The sequence below is a fragment of the Hibiscus syriacus genome, unplaced genomic scaffold, assembly GCF_006381635.1.
Source record: "Hibiscus syriacus cultivar Baekdansim isolate YM2019G1 unplaced genomic scaffold, ASM638163v2 tig00013040_pilon, whole genome shotgun sequence".
In the NCBI taxonomy this organism is placed as follows: Eukaryota; Viridiplantae; Streptophyta; class Magnoliopsida; order Malvales; family Malvaceae; genus Hibiscus; species Hibiscus syriacus.
In genome coordinates this window covers 2,738,674-2,759,299 of record NW_024062296.1, presented here as the reverse complement: position 1 = coordinate 2,759,299, position 20,626 = coordinate 2,738,674, and the positions used below count along the sequence as shown (strand labels likewise).

The 20,626-nt window shown below is 33.9% G+C and overlaps 1 protein-coding gene across 1 annotated transcript; it reads right to left on the bottom strand.

Moving 5' to 3' along the window:
- Positions 1-11,383: 11,383 nt before the first annotated feature.
- On the bottom strand, positions 11,384-20,626 carry LOC120205785 (probable serine/threonine-protein kinase PBL21). The gene is made up of 5 exons (XM_039205593.1): positions 20,480-20,626; positions 19,598-19,787; positions 18,492-18,883; positions 18,198-18,353; positions 11,384-11,545 (listed from the first exon to the last, which is right to left on the bottom strand). The coding sequence occupies exons 1-5, from the start codon at positions 20,624-20,626 to the stop codon at positions 11,384-11,386; spliced, it is 1,047 nt and encodes a 348-aa protein (XP_039061524.1).

Genomic DNA, 20,626 nt, shown 5'->3' with positions numbered 1-20,626 from the left:
AGCATCAACAACAACATTTGACTTGCCCTTTCTATATTGAATAGTGTAATCCAGCCCCAATAACTTGGTTAAGCCCTTCTTTTGAATGGCAGTAGTCAGTTTATGTTCCAATAGATATTTTAGTGGTCCATGATCTGTTTTAATCACAAAAGATTTACTCTCTAAGTAATGCCTCCACTTAGAGATTGCCAAAAGTATAACAAGATACTTTCTTTCATAAATAGAGAGTGATGCATGTCTTGGACTTAGAGCCTTACTTAAATAGGCAATAAGTCTACCATCCTGAGATAAAACTGTACCAATGCCACCTGAACTGGCATCTGTCTCTAAATAAAAGCTCTTACCAAAATCTGGTAAGGCTAAAACATGAGCAACACACATAGCCTTCTTCAATTATTCAAAAGCAGTCAAAGCTGCATCAGTCCACTTAAAACTATCTTTTTTAAGCATCTGAGTCAGAGGTTTGCTTATTAAACCATAATCCTTAATAAATCTTATGAAATAGCCTGTTAATCCCAAAACTCCATGCAAAGACTTTAATGATTTAGGCACTGGTCAATTCCTTATAGCTTCCACCTTTTTAGGAGCAGAAGATACTCCGGTAGCTGAAATAATATGGCCCAAGTATTCTACTTGAGTCTGTCCAAAGAAGCATTTGGAAAGCTTGGCAAATAACTGATTCTTTTGCAGTACTTCTAAAACCAGTTGTAAATGAGTGACATGATCATTCATAGAAGTACTATAGACTAAGATATCATCAAAAAATACCAAGACGAATTTTCTATGGAATGAACTAAACAATTTATTCATTAAAGCTTGAAATGTAGCAGGGGCATTAGTAAGCCCAAAAGGCATTACCTTAAATTCATAATGGCCTTGATGAGTTCTGAAAGTTATCTTGTATATGTCCTCAGACTTAATTCTGATTTGCCAATGCCCAGATCTTAGATCAATCTTTGAGAAATAAACTGCTCCATGTAGTTCATCTAATAGGTCTTCAACCACAGGTATAGGAAATTTATCCTTCAAAGTCATGCTATTTAGTTTCCTGTAATCCACACAGAATCTCAAAGTCCCATCCTTCTTTTTGATAAGAAGGCATGGAGAAGCGAATGGATTCTTGCTAGGCCGAATAATAGAGGATGAAAGCATACTAGCAATCTGTTTTTCCACTTCTTCTTTCTGATTAATAGGAGTAGATTCGGGTTTTAGAGGAATAGCATGGTCATGAGTCCTTGTAGGTGGTAAACCAGTAGGCTCAGCAAAAATATATTGATACCTCTCTAAAAGAGGTTGAAGAGATGTTGAAATAGGTTTTGAATCTTCAGACATAATCACAAAACTACATGTCCCAAAATAGGTGAATCTGAGGTTGCCATCTTCAATATTATAGCTCCAGAAAATTAGATGGTTGCTGACCTTGTATAATAATATTTTCTCCTTGATGTTAAAAACTCAGTGTCATTTGATTAAAATCCATCAAAATATGACTAAATAGTTTCATCCAATCCACCTCCAACACCATATCACTGTCACCTAGTTTCAGGAGTCTGAAATCATGTACAAAAGAATGTCCTTGCATCAGCCACTCCAGCTGATTACATCTTGCTGAACTATAAAGTTGATGTCCATTGGCTACTGTAATGGCCAAAGTATAAGGGGTCAGCAATTGTATACTAGCATCAGCCCACTGTGGAGTGAGAAAACTATGGGTGCTCCCACTGTCAATTAAAATATTGAGTGGTCTGCCTTGAATGGCCCCTTAAATCCTTAATGTATTATGGCTAATGCAGCCAGTAATATCATTCATAGAGATTTCTAGGTTTTCCTCTTCCTGTATCATTTGCTGATCTAATTCCATAGAAATATTTTCTGTAGGAACAACAAATTCTTCATCAATCGTCATATTTAAATTCCTTGACTTACACTAATGCCCTAGAAAAAACTTCTCCCCACATTTGAAGCAAAGATTGTTTTGTCTTCTATAATCCATGAGATTCTGTTTAGGATTTGAAATTGATGTGTTCTTGGTAATTGCTGGCAGTGAAACTGGTTTAGAAGTAACAATGGGATTAGGGTAGGGTGGGTTTTTAAAACGGTTTCTCTATCTTCTATTTTTATAGTCAACAGATAATTCATAAAGTTTAGCTTGTTTGCATGCTTCAGGCAAATTTTTAGGATCTAGAGCCTTCACTCTATGTTTAATATCCTCCCTTAGTCCACTGATAAAAAGTGACACAAAGAATCCTCATTTAGTGAAGGATTTTGTAATAACATATAAGGTTGTAGCTCCTCAAAATTTTCTTGATAAGCCTCAACAGTCCCCTTCTGAGTCAGCTTAGTAAACTCTTCTACTATATCAGAAAAAGACTTGTCACTAAATCTATGACAAAGATCTACTTCAAATTCATGCCATGTTGCATGGTGTTTCTGCATAATATATCCATCAAACCAAACCTCTGCTTTCCTAGTTAAGTACATAGTGGCTACTTCTACTCTCTGTTCTGTAGGAACATTACACAGAGAAAAATATTTGAGACATTTTTGAAGACACCCCTAGGATTGATCTCTTCGAAGAATGGTAAATCAATTTTAGGTCTATGCCACATAGAGCCTGAACTGATGAAAAAACTCCATGGACCTCTTCTTTCAGCTCCAGACCCCAACAGAACAAGTCTAGATTCACTATTTCCCCCCATCTGATTCTCATTTCTAAGGACCACACAATCATCAGGTTTAGCTTTTAGAATTCCAGGTTTAGCTTTTAGAATTCCAGGTTCATCAGTTTTATAGGTAAATCTGGATTTATCCTTTACTATAGTAACCAAAAAAGGATTCTTCCCTTCATGTTTAGAGTTAGTAGGGGTTTGTACCTATTCACCAGCAGAATTTTCCTGCTCACCATTTATGCCACTCAAAATTTTTAATAGCTCCTCCACATACCCTTGATTAGTATTCATCCTTGACTCAAATGCCATGATTCTATTTTCTTGAGTTTCCCATTATTTAGGCGGATTAGAGTCTTCTTTGTCTTGTTTTACCAAAGCTGTTAATTCTTCCATATGCTTCTGTAAACCAGTTAAATCAGCTTCAGCCATGTTCTGATTTTTCTTGGTCATGCCCACGACTTGCTAGAAACCGAGGCTCTCAATACCAATTTGTGATAGATTAAGAGAAATAGGAAGAATGCGAGAATGAGGTAATATAAAAGAAAGAATTTAGAGAAGGAAAAACTACTTCATTCATTTCATATGGAATCAATTTCCTCTTACAGCCTATACTATTTAGCTACAAGGCTAGAATAGTAATTTGCAAGGATGCCATCTGGCTGGCCTTTTAACAGATTATAACAAACTAGGATATTCTCTTCTTGCAGGATATTGGACTTGGATACGTGGGCTACTCCTTCATTTGGACTGACTGGGCTGCTAACTCTTCCTGGATCGGATATCGGCCTGCTCCACCATCTCCTGAACCGGGCTCGTGCTACTCCACTTCATCAAATAATATCATTCGCCCCTCATTTGCTAAAATCCCTAATTCCCCATTTGCATTTCCCTCTTGCACCTCAATCCCTAATTCCCCATTTTCATTTCTCTTATATCTCAATCCCTAATTCACCATTTTCCTCTTCGTTTCCACGCTCATCTCCTCTGACTGTGACATTAACACTTACCCTTTTGGAGACTTGATGGGGTGATTATAACCATGTTGCTCCATGCAGGCCCAGTGGAGTTTTTTTACTACTGGCTTCATAGGGCACTGCAACACCATTACCTTTACTCTCGCTACCATTCTCATCATCATTCCTCCATTGTCACTGAACCTATTACTTGTAAGAAAACTAAAAACCTCATTATTTCCATGTAACAAAAGAATGATGGGCACCGACTGACTGATGTGTGGGTGTGGACAGCTGTGATTCATCCATTTGCAGAGCACATAGCGTACTTTATCCTGTTTGCAATTCCCATATTGATGATAGTGCTGAGTGGTACAGCCTCCGTCTTTGCACTAGCAGCCTACATAACTTACCTGGACTTTATGAACAATATGGGACACTGCAATTTTGAGCTTATTCCGAACTGGCTCTTCACCTTTTTCCCTCCTCTCACGTACATCATCTACAACCCATCGTAAGTCCTTTTTCACTACTTTTTAAAGAGTAAGAGATGAATATAAAATAATATTTATTTAAAAAAAAATTAATATTAACAATGTATATACATATGTAATTGCTTGAAATTAATACTCTTAAAAAAACACTATTCTACTTTTTTTTATAATAGTTTTAAATCAAAGGTTTTCACGTAATAATTTTATGATAATTAATGCCAACAAAAGAAGGACCGAAGGGGTTCCAAAACTTGACAGGTACGGCTGATCTGTTGGTATTGCTCTCGCAGCCACGGAGACACTATGATGAAACTGGGCCGAGCTGATTAGTTTTAAAATTGATAAGAGTTAAAATTTTAAATTTGTAAGAAAAGTTTTAGATTGCATTAAATTGAATTTGCCAAGCGTCCCATTTCCTAACCAAATTGTCAGCGGTTTGTCCTTCCATTTATTTCTCCCCCAATCAATCGGCTTTACATTATTTATTTGTTTTATGTCGTCATTTCCCGTGATTCGAATGGATGTTTCAAATGTTCGAAATCCGACTACGTATCATGAACCAGCGTGCTTATAGTGAAGCACCAGACTACAGTATAAAAACTCTATTCGATTGATTAGATCTATTTATATAATGATTTGATCTAAAAATTTTGATATATAATTTGGCTTTATTTTTTAAATATTTCGGATTAGATATTTTAAAAAATTAAATAACCGAATTAGATATGAATAGATTAAATTTCTATTTCGGATTATTCTAAAAAAATGGATCTTTAAAGTTTAAATAGTTTTTAGCCTAATAAATGAGTAGCACATTAACCTATTACGATTCTAGTCCAAATAAAAATATGATATTTAATTATTTTTTATACGAGTATAAAAAATGTTGCAGTCACAAAATATAAAAATTAAATATATGATTAATTTTTCAAATTAAATTTTATGTTCAAACCTGGATATTCGATTGAAAATTTTAAATATCCAAAAAATTAGATATTCAATTTTTTGAATCAAATATGGATAATCATTTTAATGATCCAAATTTTTAATATGAAAAATTTCCCAATAGGATATTACCCAATATTCTAAAATGCACACCCATTACCGCCTGCAGATAAAATGATTAACTCACTTTACTAACCCAACTTAATCTCTCTCTGGCACACACACACGCATATATATATATATATATATATATATATATATATATATATATATATATATATATATTACATGATATATTTATATTATGTAAAATTAATAAGTTTTACGTTAATTCATAATCATTTGATAAGGATGAATCGAAGAGGGATATGTGGGGTAGTCACCCCTAAAAATTTTAAATTAACATATAGTTTAGATATCTTCTTTGAATTTTCAATTGATAATCTATTTTTTTCTCTTAAAATTTTATGATTTTGCTCATTCTTAAAATTTTAAAAGTCCGTCCTTAAATCTAAAACTATAAGCCCGTCTTTGAACTTGCCAACTACATCTACAAAATATATATATTATCAATTAATTAAAAAATTACAAATAATTCCTATTATCAAAAAATAAAAATATAAAGACTTAAAAAGATCGATATTCATTCTAATAAAAATGCACTCATATGAAATGAAATAATCATGATACAATCCATATTTAATAAGGTGAATCAGATTGTGATAGTTTTATCTTAAAAATATCTATATCATGTTGGGATATTTTACCTAAAAATATCTAAATATTTCTAATACCTAAAACAGTCTTAGATTGCATTAAATTGCCAAGTGTCCCATTTCCTAACCAATTTGTCAGCGGTTTATCCTTCCATTTATTTCTTCCCCAATCAGTCGGCTTTACATTATTTATTTGTGTTATGTCGTCATTTCCCGGGATTCAAATGGATGTTTCAAATGTTCGAAATCCGACTACGTATCATGAACCAGCGTGCTTATAGTTAAGCACCAGAGTATAATATAAAAAAACTCTGATTCGATTGATTTAGATCTATTGATATAATTATTTGATCTAAAACTTTTGATAAATTTTTTGGCTTTAATTTTTAAATATTTTGGATTAGATATTCTAAAAAAATGAATAATTGAATTAGATATGAATAGATTAAATTTTTATTTCGGATTATTCTAAAAAATTGGGTCTTTAAAGTTTAGATAATCTTTAGCCTAATAAATGAGTAGCACATTAACCCATTATGACTCTAGTCCAAATAAAAATAAGATATTTAATTATTTTTTATATGAGTATAAAAAATGTTGCAGTCACAAAATATAAAATTTAAATATATGATTCTTTTTCAAATTAAATTTTATGTTCAAACCTGGATATTCGATTCAAAATTTTGAATATCCAAAAAACTAGATATTGGGTTTTTTGAATCAAATATGGATAATCATTTTAGTGATCCAAATTTTTAATATGAAAATTTCGAATAAGATAATACCTAAAATTCTAAAGTGCACACCCATTACCACCTGCATATAAAATGATTAACTCAATTTACTAACCCAACTTAATCACACACACATATACATATATATATATACACACATATATATATTGAAGAATATGCTTACACTATGTAAAATTAATAAGTTTTAAGCTAATTCATAGTCATTGATTTAAATCAATAAATGACTTAATTAAAATTTATAACTCATAAATAAATATCTTTTAACTCACAGTAAAACAATCTATTTTCCTCAATTTTAAATCCTAAACACTAAACTTTAAATATCAAATCACAAACCCTAAATCACAAACACTAAATCTTAAAACTTAAATCTTAAACCCTAAATACTAAATCTTAACCTTAAAAAGAAAATTATTATTTTAATGCGAGTGAAAGAAATATTTATTTATGAATTATAAATTTTAATTAAATCTAAGTCATTTATTTATTTAAATCTAATGGTTATAAATTGGCGTAAAACTTATTAGTTTTACATATATATAAATATGATCCAATTACATAGTGTAAAACTAAAAATCTTTACACTATTTTTAGGATCGTTGGATGAGGAGAAATGAGAAGAAATTCATTAGAAAAAAAATAAGGAGTTAATATTGGTCTTTAATTTTCTTTCATCCAATGATCCGAAAATAGTAAACCTAAAAGTTTTACACTAGGTGTAAGGGATCTTAACCATATATGTAACACCCTACACCATTACAATACATAGTCGACCGCTGAAAGTGCCACACAGAACCACTAGAGTAGTTAACCAAAATTTTTCTTTAACACACTCAATGGAAAACATACATTTGAAAATGCTCATAAATAAATAAACATTAACCTTTATACAAATAAGTTCACAATCAGGATCTCCCTAAAATAAATACTTCCAAAATATACAGACCATTCATTTAAAACAAGTTATGACTTGATTATACACAATAGTGTTACAAATATACATGCCTTCGAAGAAGAAACTAAGACGTACTCTATTCTGAAAGTCTGGGTCTGGATCTAATATGCACAAAAGTTCTTCAAGTGATCCACCTAAGAATCTGTGTAAGGAAATAAATTCCAAACTTTGAGCTAACTAGCCCATTGCCATACTAACAACTAAGTCATACTAAAAGGGGCTCATTACATGATCAGCCAGCTGATAAAATAATATAGTGAGTATACTCGCATACTCACTCTCTACACTATAGTAGACATCATGGTGATACTGAGGGATTTCTGTATCTCGGAGCTCACGCACCCATCTAATCTACTCAGGATGAGTGTCCGGAATCTCTACATCGATCACAACACCCTCGACTAGTTCACCCCTTGCGAGTGTCGGACATTGCTCCCTAGCTAATCAGTTTAAAGTTCCTTGTGCACTACCTATGGATATCCGGACTGAATCTATACTTTTGACTCCGTTATCTTTTCTAAAGGAATTTGGTGTTCGAATCGTTTCCCGATCATCAAACAAGGCTAGTTTTATGTAGCCCTAATTTATATAGTTTCTAGTTGTAATCAGCATTATTTCATTCTCACTTATCATTTTATTAGAAATTATCTCATTTAAAAGCATACTATAAGTCCACGGCCATCTATGTACCTTTATAGGCCTATTTAACAAAAATCAAGCAGGGATTTTGAAACCTACTGTCGGAGTTTCTAAACCTCTGAATAATTTTTTAAGGTTTGGGTAAGGGGATTCAAAACCTATTGTGGAGGCTTCGAAATCTTTCTAAAAATTTACATTATGAAAAAAATGTTTCGAAACCTCTTCTGCAACTTCAAATTTTTACTCATTTAAACACTTCAAAACCCACACAAAACCATTCCAACATTTTCAATTGACCAATATAAGTTATACATGATAGAATGGATCATAAAGGGGCTTTAAACAAGTTAAATAACACCATAAGCTACAATCTACCATGAAACTAACCCAACAAGCTTCAATCATAACTCTCAAGCTAAAACTCATTTCTAATGACACACAATTGATACAAGGAAGTTGTGAGTGTGTTACCTTGAATTTTCTTGGCTAAGAAAAAGTCCCCAATTCACTCAAGAAATGCCTTCTCCTTTCCCTTAACTTTAGAACTCTCTCCTACCTCTTTTACTAAACAATATTAAAAAAATGAATTACTAACTCAACTACATGATCAAAACAAATTAAATACACCCCATATAACTCAAATACACCCAAAATGAGATAAATACCCATAGATTCTTATAAACCCCACAAGACTCATTTTGGAATCTATGGTTAAAAACTTGCAATATGGAGCTTGATTTAAAGCTCGAAGGATGACGATTCATAACTTGACTTAACCAAATAGAATTAAAATGTTTGAACAACTTGATCTTGGAAAGGAAGAAGGAGAGAAAATGATGGAAGGAAGCAGAAGAAAGTTTTATGGGATACTTGGGGGAGTAGGTTCACGTAAAAACCATAAAATAAGGGGGAAGGGGAGTTTTCAACTTTCAAATAAAAATGGGAAATTTTTACTTTTAGTCCTTGTACTTTCCAATTCATAAAATTATCATCACCCTTCATAATTCTTTTGGGCCCAAATCATGCCCAAATTTCAAAAAATTGGTCCAAGCTATTTTAATAACTTCTTTTAGCTCTAAAAATGGGTCTCGGTTAGCCCAAACTACTAACCCGGGTTTCGGGGTGTTACAATATATATATAGAGGCTAAGATCCAATTACATAGTGTAAAACTAACTTTTACACCTTTTTAGTATGGGTGTTCATTAATAGGTTAAAACTGATTAAATCGACTGAACAAAAAAAATTCCTGTTAACCGATCGGTTAATTTTATATTCGGTCGGTTAACAGTTAATAATTTTTTCAAAGCTCGCTTATCAGTTAATTCAATTCAAAATCGATTAATTAATCGACCGAATTAACCGAATTGATCGGCCAAATTAACTGAAAATATAGTTTAATTCGATCTATTTAACTGATTTTTGTTTGATTCAATTAATTTTCTTTTTGAAACATTTTGCTTCAGTTAATGGTTAAAGGGAACAAATTTCATTTAATGATTTTAGGTCAGTTCGATTTGGTCGTTTAATTGAACTGACCGATTAAACACCTTACTTTTTAAGATTATTGGATGAGAGAAAATCAAAGGCTGAGTTTAATATTAAGAAACGATAATATATTCACTAAAAAATAAGGAGTTAATCTTAGACTTTAATTTCTTATCATCCAACGATTCTAAAAGAGTGTAAAACTTTTAGTTTTATGCTAGGTGTAAGTGGATCCTATTCCTATATATAGATATAGTTAATTATATTTTTAAATATTAATAATAATTACAAATAGAACGACATATATAATTTAATCAAATATAAATTCAGCGTCTATAAAAATGATTTTAATTATTTTATTTATAGATTATAAAAATATATTTCAATTATATTTAATTAATTTATGACATGAACTTAGTTAGATGTTTAATAACAATAAATATAGACAATATTATCTATTATTTATACCAAATATTCGGTATTTATCTTTTAACTAAATTAATATTTAATTAACGGTGACATCAGAACCTAATAATAGTATGATTATAAATTTATAAATCCAAAATTAATTGCCAAAAACTTGAGGAAACAAGCGTTTATAGTTTGATGTTAGCATTTCAAGGATCTTGGATTCAAGTTCTTCTCCCCTAAGTTTGAAATATAAACCTTAAAATTCAATAAGAAAATATATTATTAGAGCTATAAATAATGTTAAACATATAGTGTTTTAGATTGGAGTTATTTTTTCACGAATTAAGTTAACTCGATTAAATGGATTGTTGTCATTCTTAGAGATTTCAAGTTTAAACATTAAATAGTTATCATTCTTAGAGATTCCAGGTTTAAACATTAAAGACTGCAAGGGTGATGACTGACGAACTTTCATTGTTAAATTGTTGAGAATATTTAAAACATATACATCACCCTATATTAAAACAAAGATTAGAAGTATTTTTATTTGAGTTAAAAAGTAATATTTAAAGAAAATAATTAGTTAGATTTGTTGGATAAAATACTAGATTACGGGTTTAAATCTTGACATTGTAAATGGAAAAAAATTAGGTTGGGAGAGTTATCCACTACTAGAAAAAAAAACCCTTTAATGACACGCATTGCGTATCATCTGTGGGTGCAATGACACACAAATTCATGTCATTGAAGCCACCAACATGAATATCAGATGACGCGCAATTGTGTGTCATAAATCTATGACGCGCATTTATGACACACATTTATGACTCACATTTATGACTCGCATTTATGACGCGCATTGAGCGTCATTGAAGCCCCCGTCATAAATGAAGATGAAACACATTTGTGTGTCATAAATTTATGACACGCATGTATAACTTACATTGTGTGTCATTGAAGCTCCCGTCATAAATGAAGATGACACACATTTGTATGAATTACATTCGTGTGTCGTGATTGTATTTTTTAAATTATATATATATATATAAGCAATCCATTTGTATACAATATATTCACACTACAAACAATTTACAATAAACGATTAGTCAAAGAAAACAAAAAAAATACGACATTGAGAAAAAACATATAACCATTATTATAAGTTAATAAACAAACACTGAAAGTTACAAATCTCCTTAAATGAATTCAACAATAGTCCTAGTTCACATAAAATTAGTTACTGCTCCATGCTCGAATTAGCCATGAGTTGTACTATCTATGTTGCACAAAGAAGAATTGAAACCAAAGCCTATGTCTCTCCACCAAATGCATCTAATGTCTAGGTAAGTAGCACTGACTTTATCTTGTAGCAAATGCTAGTTTAAACCCACAGTACTGCAACTTTATTTCCCTGCAACCCTCAGTTACAACAACTGCCCACATGGTGACTACAGTAAAAACACCTAATACAACATCTAGATAAAAGCCACAAATATATGCAAATAGGTAGTGTTGCCATACCTGTATTGACAAAAAAAAATGAGGATGCTTAGAATATGCAAAAACAATATCAACAAAAGGTAAGCAAAATAAAACAAAGTGTCAAAATTTTGCACAGCCAGTACATAATAAGCTCCATATCGTATAAGCAATTTGCAGCCTATAGCCAATATTTCTAAAAGAAACTAGTAAATGGATAAAATATAGTGATTAATGTACATATTAACAAATTATCAAACATAATCGAGTCCAGCAAGTTGATCTTGAGTGTCTCGAGTGAATTACAAGAAGGGTTCAAGCATGAAAAATGAAGCTCAGTCAAGCTCAATACAAATTTAAAGTCTCAAGATTTCTTATAAAGCCGACTTTGAGCTTGGCGATGTATTAGTTAGACTCAGCTCAATTATATCCCTAATCATAGCACACATGAATAATTGACTAAACAACCTTTTTTCTTATATAGTAGTCAAAGCTCCCATATTTTGTGTATTATTAGTTTCACAACTTTTTTATATACTAGTCATTCCTTTCAGTGAGATAAAGCTAAAGTAGAAAGGGTGAATATCAATTTAATCTGTATACACATTATATGATATCATCACGTTTTCATCTACAAAGGGAGTACTTTTGAACATCTTTATATTGAATTTACTTATTATTAGCTTTATAATATATGCTATTATAATATATATTATGATAAGAATATTAGTTAAAATAACTTAGTATGAATTCATATTATACATTGTTATTTTAATATGTTAAACATGTTAGGATAGCTTTATTATCATATTAAGCATGATTATTATATATACATCAAGGCAGCATACTTATAATGCATTTCATTAGTTTATTTGCATTCATATTAACTCTTAGGCTTTATACATTATCTTACACATATTAGGAGATGATGTACTTAGCTCATGACCATCATACTTAGCTCACATTACCATAAACAAACATGGCAGCAAGGTATTTAGCTCGTTTTAGCTCAATATCATGAACTTACCTTGTTTCCTTGCACATATAGGTACAATGGAGTATGATGCACGTTGAGGTAGCTTGGTGAACGATTTGGAAGTCACATACAGCTCACAAACAGCTCACAAAGTACAAGGCATCTCATGGAATGCTAAGGGAAGCTCGATTCAGCTGGAGAAGCTTCAGGCTAGCTAAACTTAGCTAGTTGGACTATTTGAAGCTGAGTTGCTAAAAGTGATGACAAAGGTAGCTGAATGTAGCTGAACATGCTGTTATGGAGCTCAAAAGGACTCGGCTAGGAAGATCATTCATAAACAGCCCCATTCTTGCTAGCTAGCTCAACACTCAAGCTAGCTTGGAAGGAGACACCTGCACGCCCAAGATGGAGCACATGACCAGCCATCATTCTATGCGCAAGGCTACACCACAAGCATCCTAGAGAGGCCATGTGCACGCCTTGTGACCAGACCACCATGTGATAGGCGTGTGACTTCATTTAGGTGCCAAGATGAAGAGTCCTCTTACCATTCGGCCAAGCACTCCTTTCTCTCTAATTTGGCGCCAACTTGAAGGGGTACAAGCACTATTCGGCCAAAGGATATTTTCTTCCATTTAAACCGAACCATCCTCTATTTGTAATTAAATTATGTCATTTTATAGAGGCACAAGGGCTGGCCGAAACCTCTTGTAACCATTCGGCCATATCCTTCCATTTCCTATAAATAGGAAAGCATATTTCATTTGTAACTAGACCTTTTTTTATTCAATTAAAGTGAGATTATTCTCTTCTTAAGTCATGGTGACTTTTTTTATCGACTTATCAAGTATTTTATACTTGTGGCGTCAACCCCTTTTCTTTCATCTTGATACTTCTGGTTCCTAGTTCATATAACTAGTGGGTCAAAGTACTTAATACCATCCCTTGAAGAAACAATATAAAGATTGGGTCTCTGCTCTATATAGCATTGGTTCTTCTTTGAGATTTCTTCAAGATACTATCCTCACAACCATCCTTTTATTTCATCACCATAACCATAGCTTTATCAACTATCTTCCGCTTCCATTACTCATTATTTAAATAGCCTACCAATTTACCCATACGTCTACCACCCTTAACCATTCTATTTTGAGCCATTCACTTTGCAGGTTGTTTTGCTTCCTTCCTAGATCCACAATCATTTGAAAAGGTACAAGTACCTTACATCAAGCGGTAATCAGAGCTTTGGTGGAAGAAGCAACGTGCAACAACAACAAAAAGAAAAATACAAAAAGAAGTGCAAAAGTGAAGTGCAAAGTCAAAAAGAAAAAAAAAATCAGCAAAGAAAATTGAAGGACTCAAAAGTCAAAGCACTCAAAAAGAAGAAAAAGCAAAGAAAAGAAAGAAAAGTTGGAAGCACTCATCAACAATTCTCATCACCAAGCATTTTCAAGTAACCCTTGAAAATTGATTGTGGTGATAGAAGGTTGTGAAGTGACTTGTGTAAGTAACCCTTTCATTCTCTTCTTTCTAATTTCTAAGCCACCTTTTCAATTATATTTGTTTTCCATTCCTACTAACCATTTGCAGCCGACGCCAAACAAGTGAAATTACTCGATATAGTCTTGAGTAAAAGTTCATTAGAACTTGAGATAAGAGAATTGAGTAAAAGCCATTAAAGTCTTAGAGTGCAAACACGAGCGGATTGAGTGACATCAAGTTTTCTTGGAGTGACTCGTGAGGCTTTGTGAGAGTATATTCTGGTAAGGTCTTTTTACACATCTTATTCTTTTCTTATTTATTAACCATGTCTCGGAGTTTAGGACAATCCCCAGAAAGAGATTCCCCTAATTTGCAGACTCAAGCCGTTATGCGTGAAATGGCAAGATTGCTGAAATTAGAATTGGAACCTTTGCAAGATCGTCTGGATCAATTAGAAGTATCTCTAGGCAATCGGAGAGTAAATCGCCCTAGAATGGAAGAATACTTAGAAGAGGAAGAGACTGAAGTAACATCAGTAGCAAGGAGAGATGTTCATCGAAATCAAAATGACAACTTCAGCAACATTAAAGTGACTATTCCTCCATTTCAAGGACGAACTGATCCAGAAGCATATCTTGATTGGGTAATAAAAATTGAACACATTTTTGAATGCCAAAACTATACGGAGCAAAAGAAGGTTAGACTTGCTGCTATGGAATTCGTTGACTATGCCTTAGTTTGGTGGGATCAGTTGGTAAGTTCAAGAAGACGAAATGGTGAACGCCCCATCACAACTTGGGAAGAAATGAAGGCTATTATGAGAAAAAGGTTTGTTCCTAATCACTATCACCGAGATCTCTATCATAAGTTACAAAATCTGAAACAAAGAAGCAAGAACGTTGAAGATTATTTCAAGGAGATGGAGATTGCCATGATCCGAGCCAATGTAGATGAAGACAGAGAAGCAACAATGGCAAGGTTCTTATCTGGTCTAAATATTGATATTGCTAACGTTGTTGAACTTCAGCATTATGTAGAAATTGAAGAGATGGTGCATGTGGCCATGAAAATTGAAAGACAACTCAAAAGGAAATCATACACTAGGAGCAGTCCAAATTCGGCCACCAAATGGAAGCAAGAACCTATTACCTTCCGGAAACAAACTCCAATCCAACTAAAGGAACGCGCAGAGATACCCAAATCTGCACAAATGGGCGAATCTAGCAAGGGTAAAGAAAAGCAAACCAGCACTTTCGAGAGATCAAGAGACATCAAATGTTTCAAGTGTTTTGGAAAAGGACATGTTGCTAGTCAATGTCCCAACCGAAATGCCATGATGGTACTTGACAATGGAGATATTGTATCAGATTCTGATGAGCCTATTTTTGACGAGGAACCTGAAATAATACAAGACGAAGAAACGGAAGAAAATGTAGATCATGGTGAAATGCTTGTTTCAAAGAGGTGCCTACAATCACAAACATCCCAAGTGGATATTCAAAGAAACAATATCTTTCATACAAGGTGCCATGTCAAGGATAAGGTTTGCACAATGATCATCGATGGAGGAAGTTGCACAAACGTAGCCAGCACTCTTATGATTGAAAAACTTGGATTGGCAACGTCAAAGCATCCTACTCCGTATAAACTCCAATGGCTCAATGAAGGAGGTGAGTTAAATGTTACCAAACAGGTTCTAATTCCTTTTTCAGTTGGTAGGTACAAGGACGAGGTGCTTTGTGACATTGTCCCTATGCATGCTAGCCACATTTTACTTGGGAGACCATGGCAGTATGATAAAAGGGCTATTCATGATTGTTTTCATAATCAATATACTTTTAAGCATGATGGACGCAAGGTGACCTTGATGCCTTTAACGCCCAAAGAAGTGCAACAAGATCAGTTGCATATGAGAAAGAGTGTACAAGCATGGCGCAAAGACAAAACCCCCAACAAAGAATGAAGAGGAACAAAACAAGAAACCAAACTTCTTCATAGAGAAACATGATGGTTCGATGCTGGAAAATGAAGGGTCTTCTATGAACAATGGTGATGTTTGGGACTTAAAGTCTTAACTCTTCACCAATGGGTTTAATCTTCAAAAGGTAAGTAACTTTTCATATGAAACCTTTTCTTTTCTCACTTTCCAGGACCAATCACGTAAAAGGTCACTTTCAAAAGGGATATCCTTAGATAAAGATCATTCCCAAAAGGTATCTGTTGGTAAATCATATTTCAAAGAAAGACCTAAAAGGAAATCTTACGAAAAGGTACCTAATGGAAGAACACAAACGTTCAAAGAATACTTTCTATTAGCAAAGAGGCGTGAAGCTATGCAAGGACAGAATGAACTCGATTTGAGGACAAATCGCCCTAAAGAAGGGGGGGATGATATCATCACGTTTTCATCTACAAAGGGAGTACTTTTGAACATCTTTATATTGAATTTACTTATTATTAGCTTTATAATATATGCTATTATAATATATATTATGATAAGAATATTAGTTAAAATAACTTAGTATGAATTCATATTATACATTGTTATTTTAATATGTTAAACATGTTAGGATAGCTTTATTATCATATTAAGCATGATTATTATATATATACATCAAGGCAGCATACTTATAATGCATTTCATTAGTTTATTTGCATTCATATTAACTCTTAGGCTTTATACATTATCTTACACATATTAGGAGATGATGTACTTAGCTCATGACCATCATACTTAGCTCACATTACCATAAACAAACATGGCAGCAAGGTATTTAGCTCGTTTTAGCTCAATATCATGAACTTACCTTGTTTCCTTGCACATATAGGTACAATGGAGTATGATGCACGTTGAGGTAGCTTGGTGAACGATTTGGAAGTCACATACAGCTCACAAACAGCTCACAAAGTACAAGGCAGCTCATGGAATGCTAAGGGAAGCTCGATTCAGCTGGAGAAGCTTCAGGCTAGCTAAACTTAGCTAGTTGGACTATTTGAATCTGAGTTGCTAAAAGTGATGACAAAGGTAGCTGAATGTAGCTGAACATGCTGTTATGGAGCTCAAAAGGACTCGGCTAGGAAGATCATTCATAAACAGCCCCATTCTTGCTAGCTAGCTCAACACTCAAGCTAGCTTGGAAGGACACACCTGCACGCCCAAGATGGAGCACATGACCAGCCATCATTCTATGCGCAAGGCTACACAACAAGCATCCTAGAGAGGCCATGTGCACGCCTTGTGACCAGACCACCATGTGATAGGCGTGTGACTTCATTTAGGCGCCAAGATGAAGAGTCCTCTTACCATTCGGCCAAGCACTCCTTTCTCTCTAATTTGGCGCCAACTTGAAGGGGTACAAGCACTATTCGGCCAAAGGATATTTTCTTCCATTTAAACCGAACCATCCTCTCTATTTTTAATTAAATTATGTCATTTTATAGAGGCACAAGGGCTGGCCGAAACCTCTTGTAACCATTCGGCCATATCCTTCCATTTCCTATAAATAGGAAAGCATATTTCATTTGTAACTAGACCTTTTTTTATTCAATTAAAGTGAGATTATTCTCTTCTTAAGTCCTGGTGACTTTTTTTATCGACTTATCAAGTATTTTATACTTGTGGCGTCAACCCCTTTTCTTTCATCTTGATACTTCTGGTTCCTAGTTCATATAACTAGTGGGTCAAAGTACTTAATACCATCCCTTGAAGAAACAATATAAAGATTGGATCTCTGCTCTATATAGCATTGGTTCTTCTTTGAGATTTCTTCAAGATACTATCCTCACAACCATCCTTTTATTTCATCACCATAACCATAGCTTTATCAACTATCTTCCGCTTCCATTACTCATTATTTAAATAGCCTACCAATTTACCCATACGTCTACCACCCTTAACCATTCTATTTTGAGCCATTCACTTTGCAGGTTGTTTTGCTTCCTTCCTAGATCCACAATCATTTGAAAAGGTACAAGTACCTTACATCATTATATGTACAAAACAAAGTGGAACACCATCATAAAACTTCTAGCAGTAGAATATGGCTTCACAAAAATTCAAATTTTAAAGTATTATGAAATCTTAGTTTAGTCAAAAATTTGAGTGCTCGCCCGAGGTACAATACCATCTACAACTTTCTATAAAAGAGATTCCATGTGTTCAGCATGTTCACTCAGAAAACAAAAATGATTCCACAAAGTTAGGGATATATCTGAAAATTTTTCAAGTGCGACTACGATGTCACCGATAAGTGGACGGAAGTTGGCTTCTTCATTGAGACACATGGCAGTAATTGCAATTGCATAGTTCAAGCAACGGTGAGGATAACATCCCCGAATTAGAGGATCGACCAGTAGGCTAAACTTCTTCTGGTCTTTTAGATACGTACGGGACTGCAACACGAAAAAAATAAATTAATGATTATAAAACCAAAGAAAAGAAGGAGCATAACAATCAGCCAAGCAAAGCACATGTCACAATGGATGGCGTGAGAGAAAGAACATAAACAAATAAACCGAAGGCTAATTTACCCATGAAACCAAGTTATGCTCTCCATGCTTCTTAGTAGTATCAATCGCCTTCCGTCCGGTTATCAACTCCAATAGGACCACACCAAAACAATATATGTCAGATTTAAGAGTTAATTTCCCACTCATGGCATACTCTGGAGCACAATACCCGTAGGTTCCCATCACCCTTGTTGAAACATGAGTTTTGTCACCCACGGGTTCCAATTTTGCTAAGCCGAAGTCCGAGAGTTTTGGGTTGAAATCATTATTAAGCAAAATATTTGCAGACTTTAAGTCATGATAGATGACAGGTGGGTTGACCTTGCAATTTAGATATTCAATTCCTCGAGCAGCACCAACGGAAATCTTTATACAATTATTCCAACTCAGAGGCTCTTGTCCTGGTTCTAAATCTGCGGAAACGAATTTGATCAAGGACATATGAGGAAACATAATAACAATCAGAAGAAAGATTATTGCTTTCACACGTATCTACAACAGTCTTTTTGCATACCAAAACGGTCTGATTAAAACCTACATGAAATCATACAAATAAAGGTAGTAAAATGACCAAGCATCCAAGTGAGAGGACAAGGTAATATACATCCTGTTTGGGTCGAATTTTTAAACATTTGCATTCGCAAGTGCTAGGCTAATTCAATAATGAATATGAACACTCTACAGAAAGCAAAAAGAGACTGTTTATCAGCTTAATGGATGATGATCATGCGATGCAATGCAAAGGAAAAATTCTAAGGATATTCTTCCAGCTTTGGATGTTATGAACTCTTGCTTCAAGATGAATATCGAAATTAGTTGTCTTTAATTCATGTAATAAGAGGAAAATTCATGGAACAAAAAGGGTGAAATGCCTGAACAAATCATGGCAGCTTTACACATAATGCCGACAAATTAATGAAAATATCAGCGAAACAAACAGTATTAGTTGATTTGAAATTGAATTTCTCCTCACATGGCTCCAAAAACAACAGGAAAGTCCTCACATGAGAACTAGAATTATGCATTATTAAAGTAGAGCAGACACAAGCAAAAGTCCTACAAACAGTAGATAATGTCGAAGAACAAGAATGCCATTCGTAATCGAATTCTTAATTAATTGAAATTACCGAAAAGATGATCTTCCAAACTGCCCATCGGTATGTATTCGTAAACCAAGAGCCTCTGATCCCCGACCGTGCAATAACCAATCAAGGTGACCAGATTAACATGGAGTAATAGGCTCAGCATAAGAACCTCAACAATGAATTCCTGATAGCCCTGAAGACGGTCATGATTAAGTTGTTTCACTGCGACGATCTGGTCGGATAGGATAACATATTAGATCGAACTCACACTTCGAAAGTTACACAATAAGTGATATAGACAACTGATGCAGGAAATATGACAAAACCTATACATGAAATTAAAAAGAAAAGCAGAAAATATACCTCCCCCTTTCCAATCGACCTTTGGAAACTCTTCCGAATCATCCTTCCCCAAGCAAATTGGTTTCCATGAAATTCCTTGTTGCCGTTGCTAACTCCCGGAATGTGAAACTACGCGCCCCATTGCATTTGGAGCCATGTCCCTGATCACTTCATTTTTTTTGCTTTGTTAAAAAAATTTCGAACAAACTAATAATCAAATCCACTGGGAAAGATAAAGTTTCCTGAGAAATTTGGTGTTAGAATCCTTAACATTACCTTCTAGAATTGCCTTTCTTCTCGTAGCGCAGGAAACTGGTTACAAAAACGAAGAACAAGTTAATAGATAAGCAAGATTGTACGGAAAAGTAATGAGAAAAAGGGAAATAAAAAGGGAACGTGAGGAATAAGCGAAATGGCGAGAAGTGGTTCGACTTCCATTGTCAATGTTGATCCTTGAATCTTTAGAACGAGGATTAAAGCAAGGGAAACAACTCATCTTCTTTCTGCTTATCTCCACAATGTTGCGGTTTTCCCCAAGCAAAGTCAGGACACCAAAGAATTTCCAGTATTCCGTTGAAATACCATCAAATTAAAAAGACGAGAAAGAGCACTGACCCCTTTGAAACGAGCCAATTGGTCCTCATTGACGCAGTGCAAAAGAGCATTTGAACTGATAGCAAAAACATGAGTTACTTTATCCGACAACTGAGTCTCGATCATAGCTCCCAT

Bases quoted from the DNA above. Each gene is read 5' to 3' on its own strand.
- LOC120205785 (XM_039205593.1), bottom strand. From the start codon at position 20,626: ATGGGAGCTATGATCGAGACTCAGTTGTCGGATAAAGTAACTCATGTT. The intron at 18,354-18,491 runs GTAAATTAGCCT...TTCGTGTTGCAG, and splicing joins AGCATAACTTGGTTTCATGG to TCCCGTACGTATCTAAAAGA. The intron at 11,546-18,197 runs GTAGTCGCACTT...TTGTCAATACAG, and splicing joins GTCCACTTATCGGTGACATC to GTATGGCAACACTACCTATT.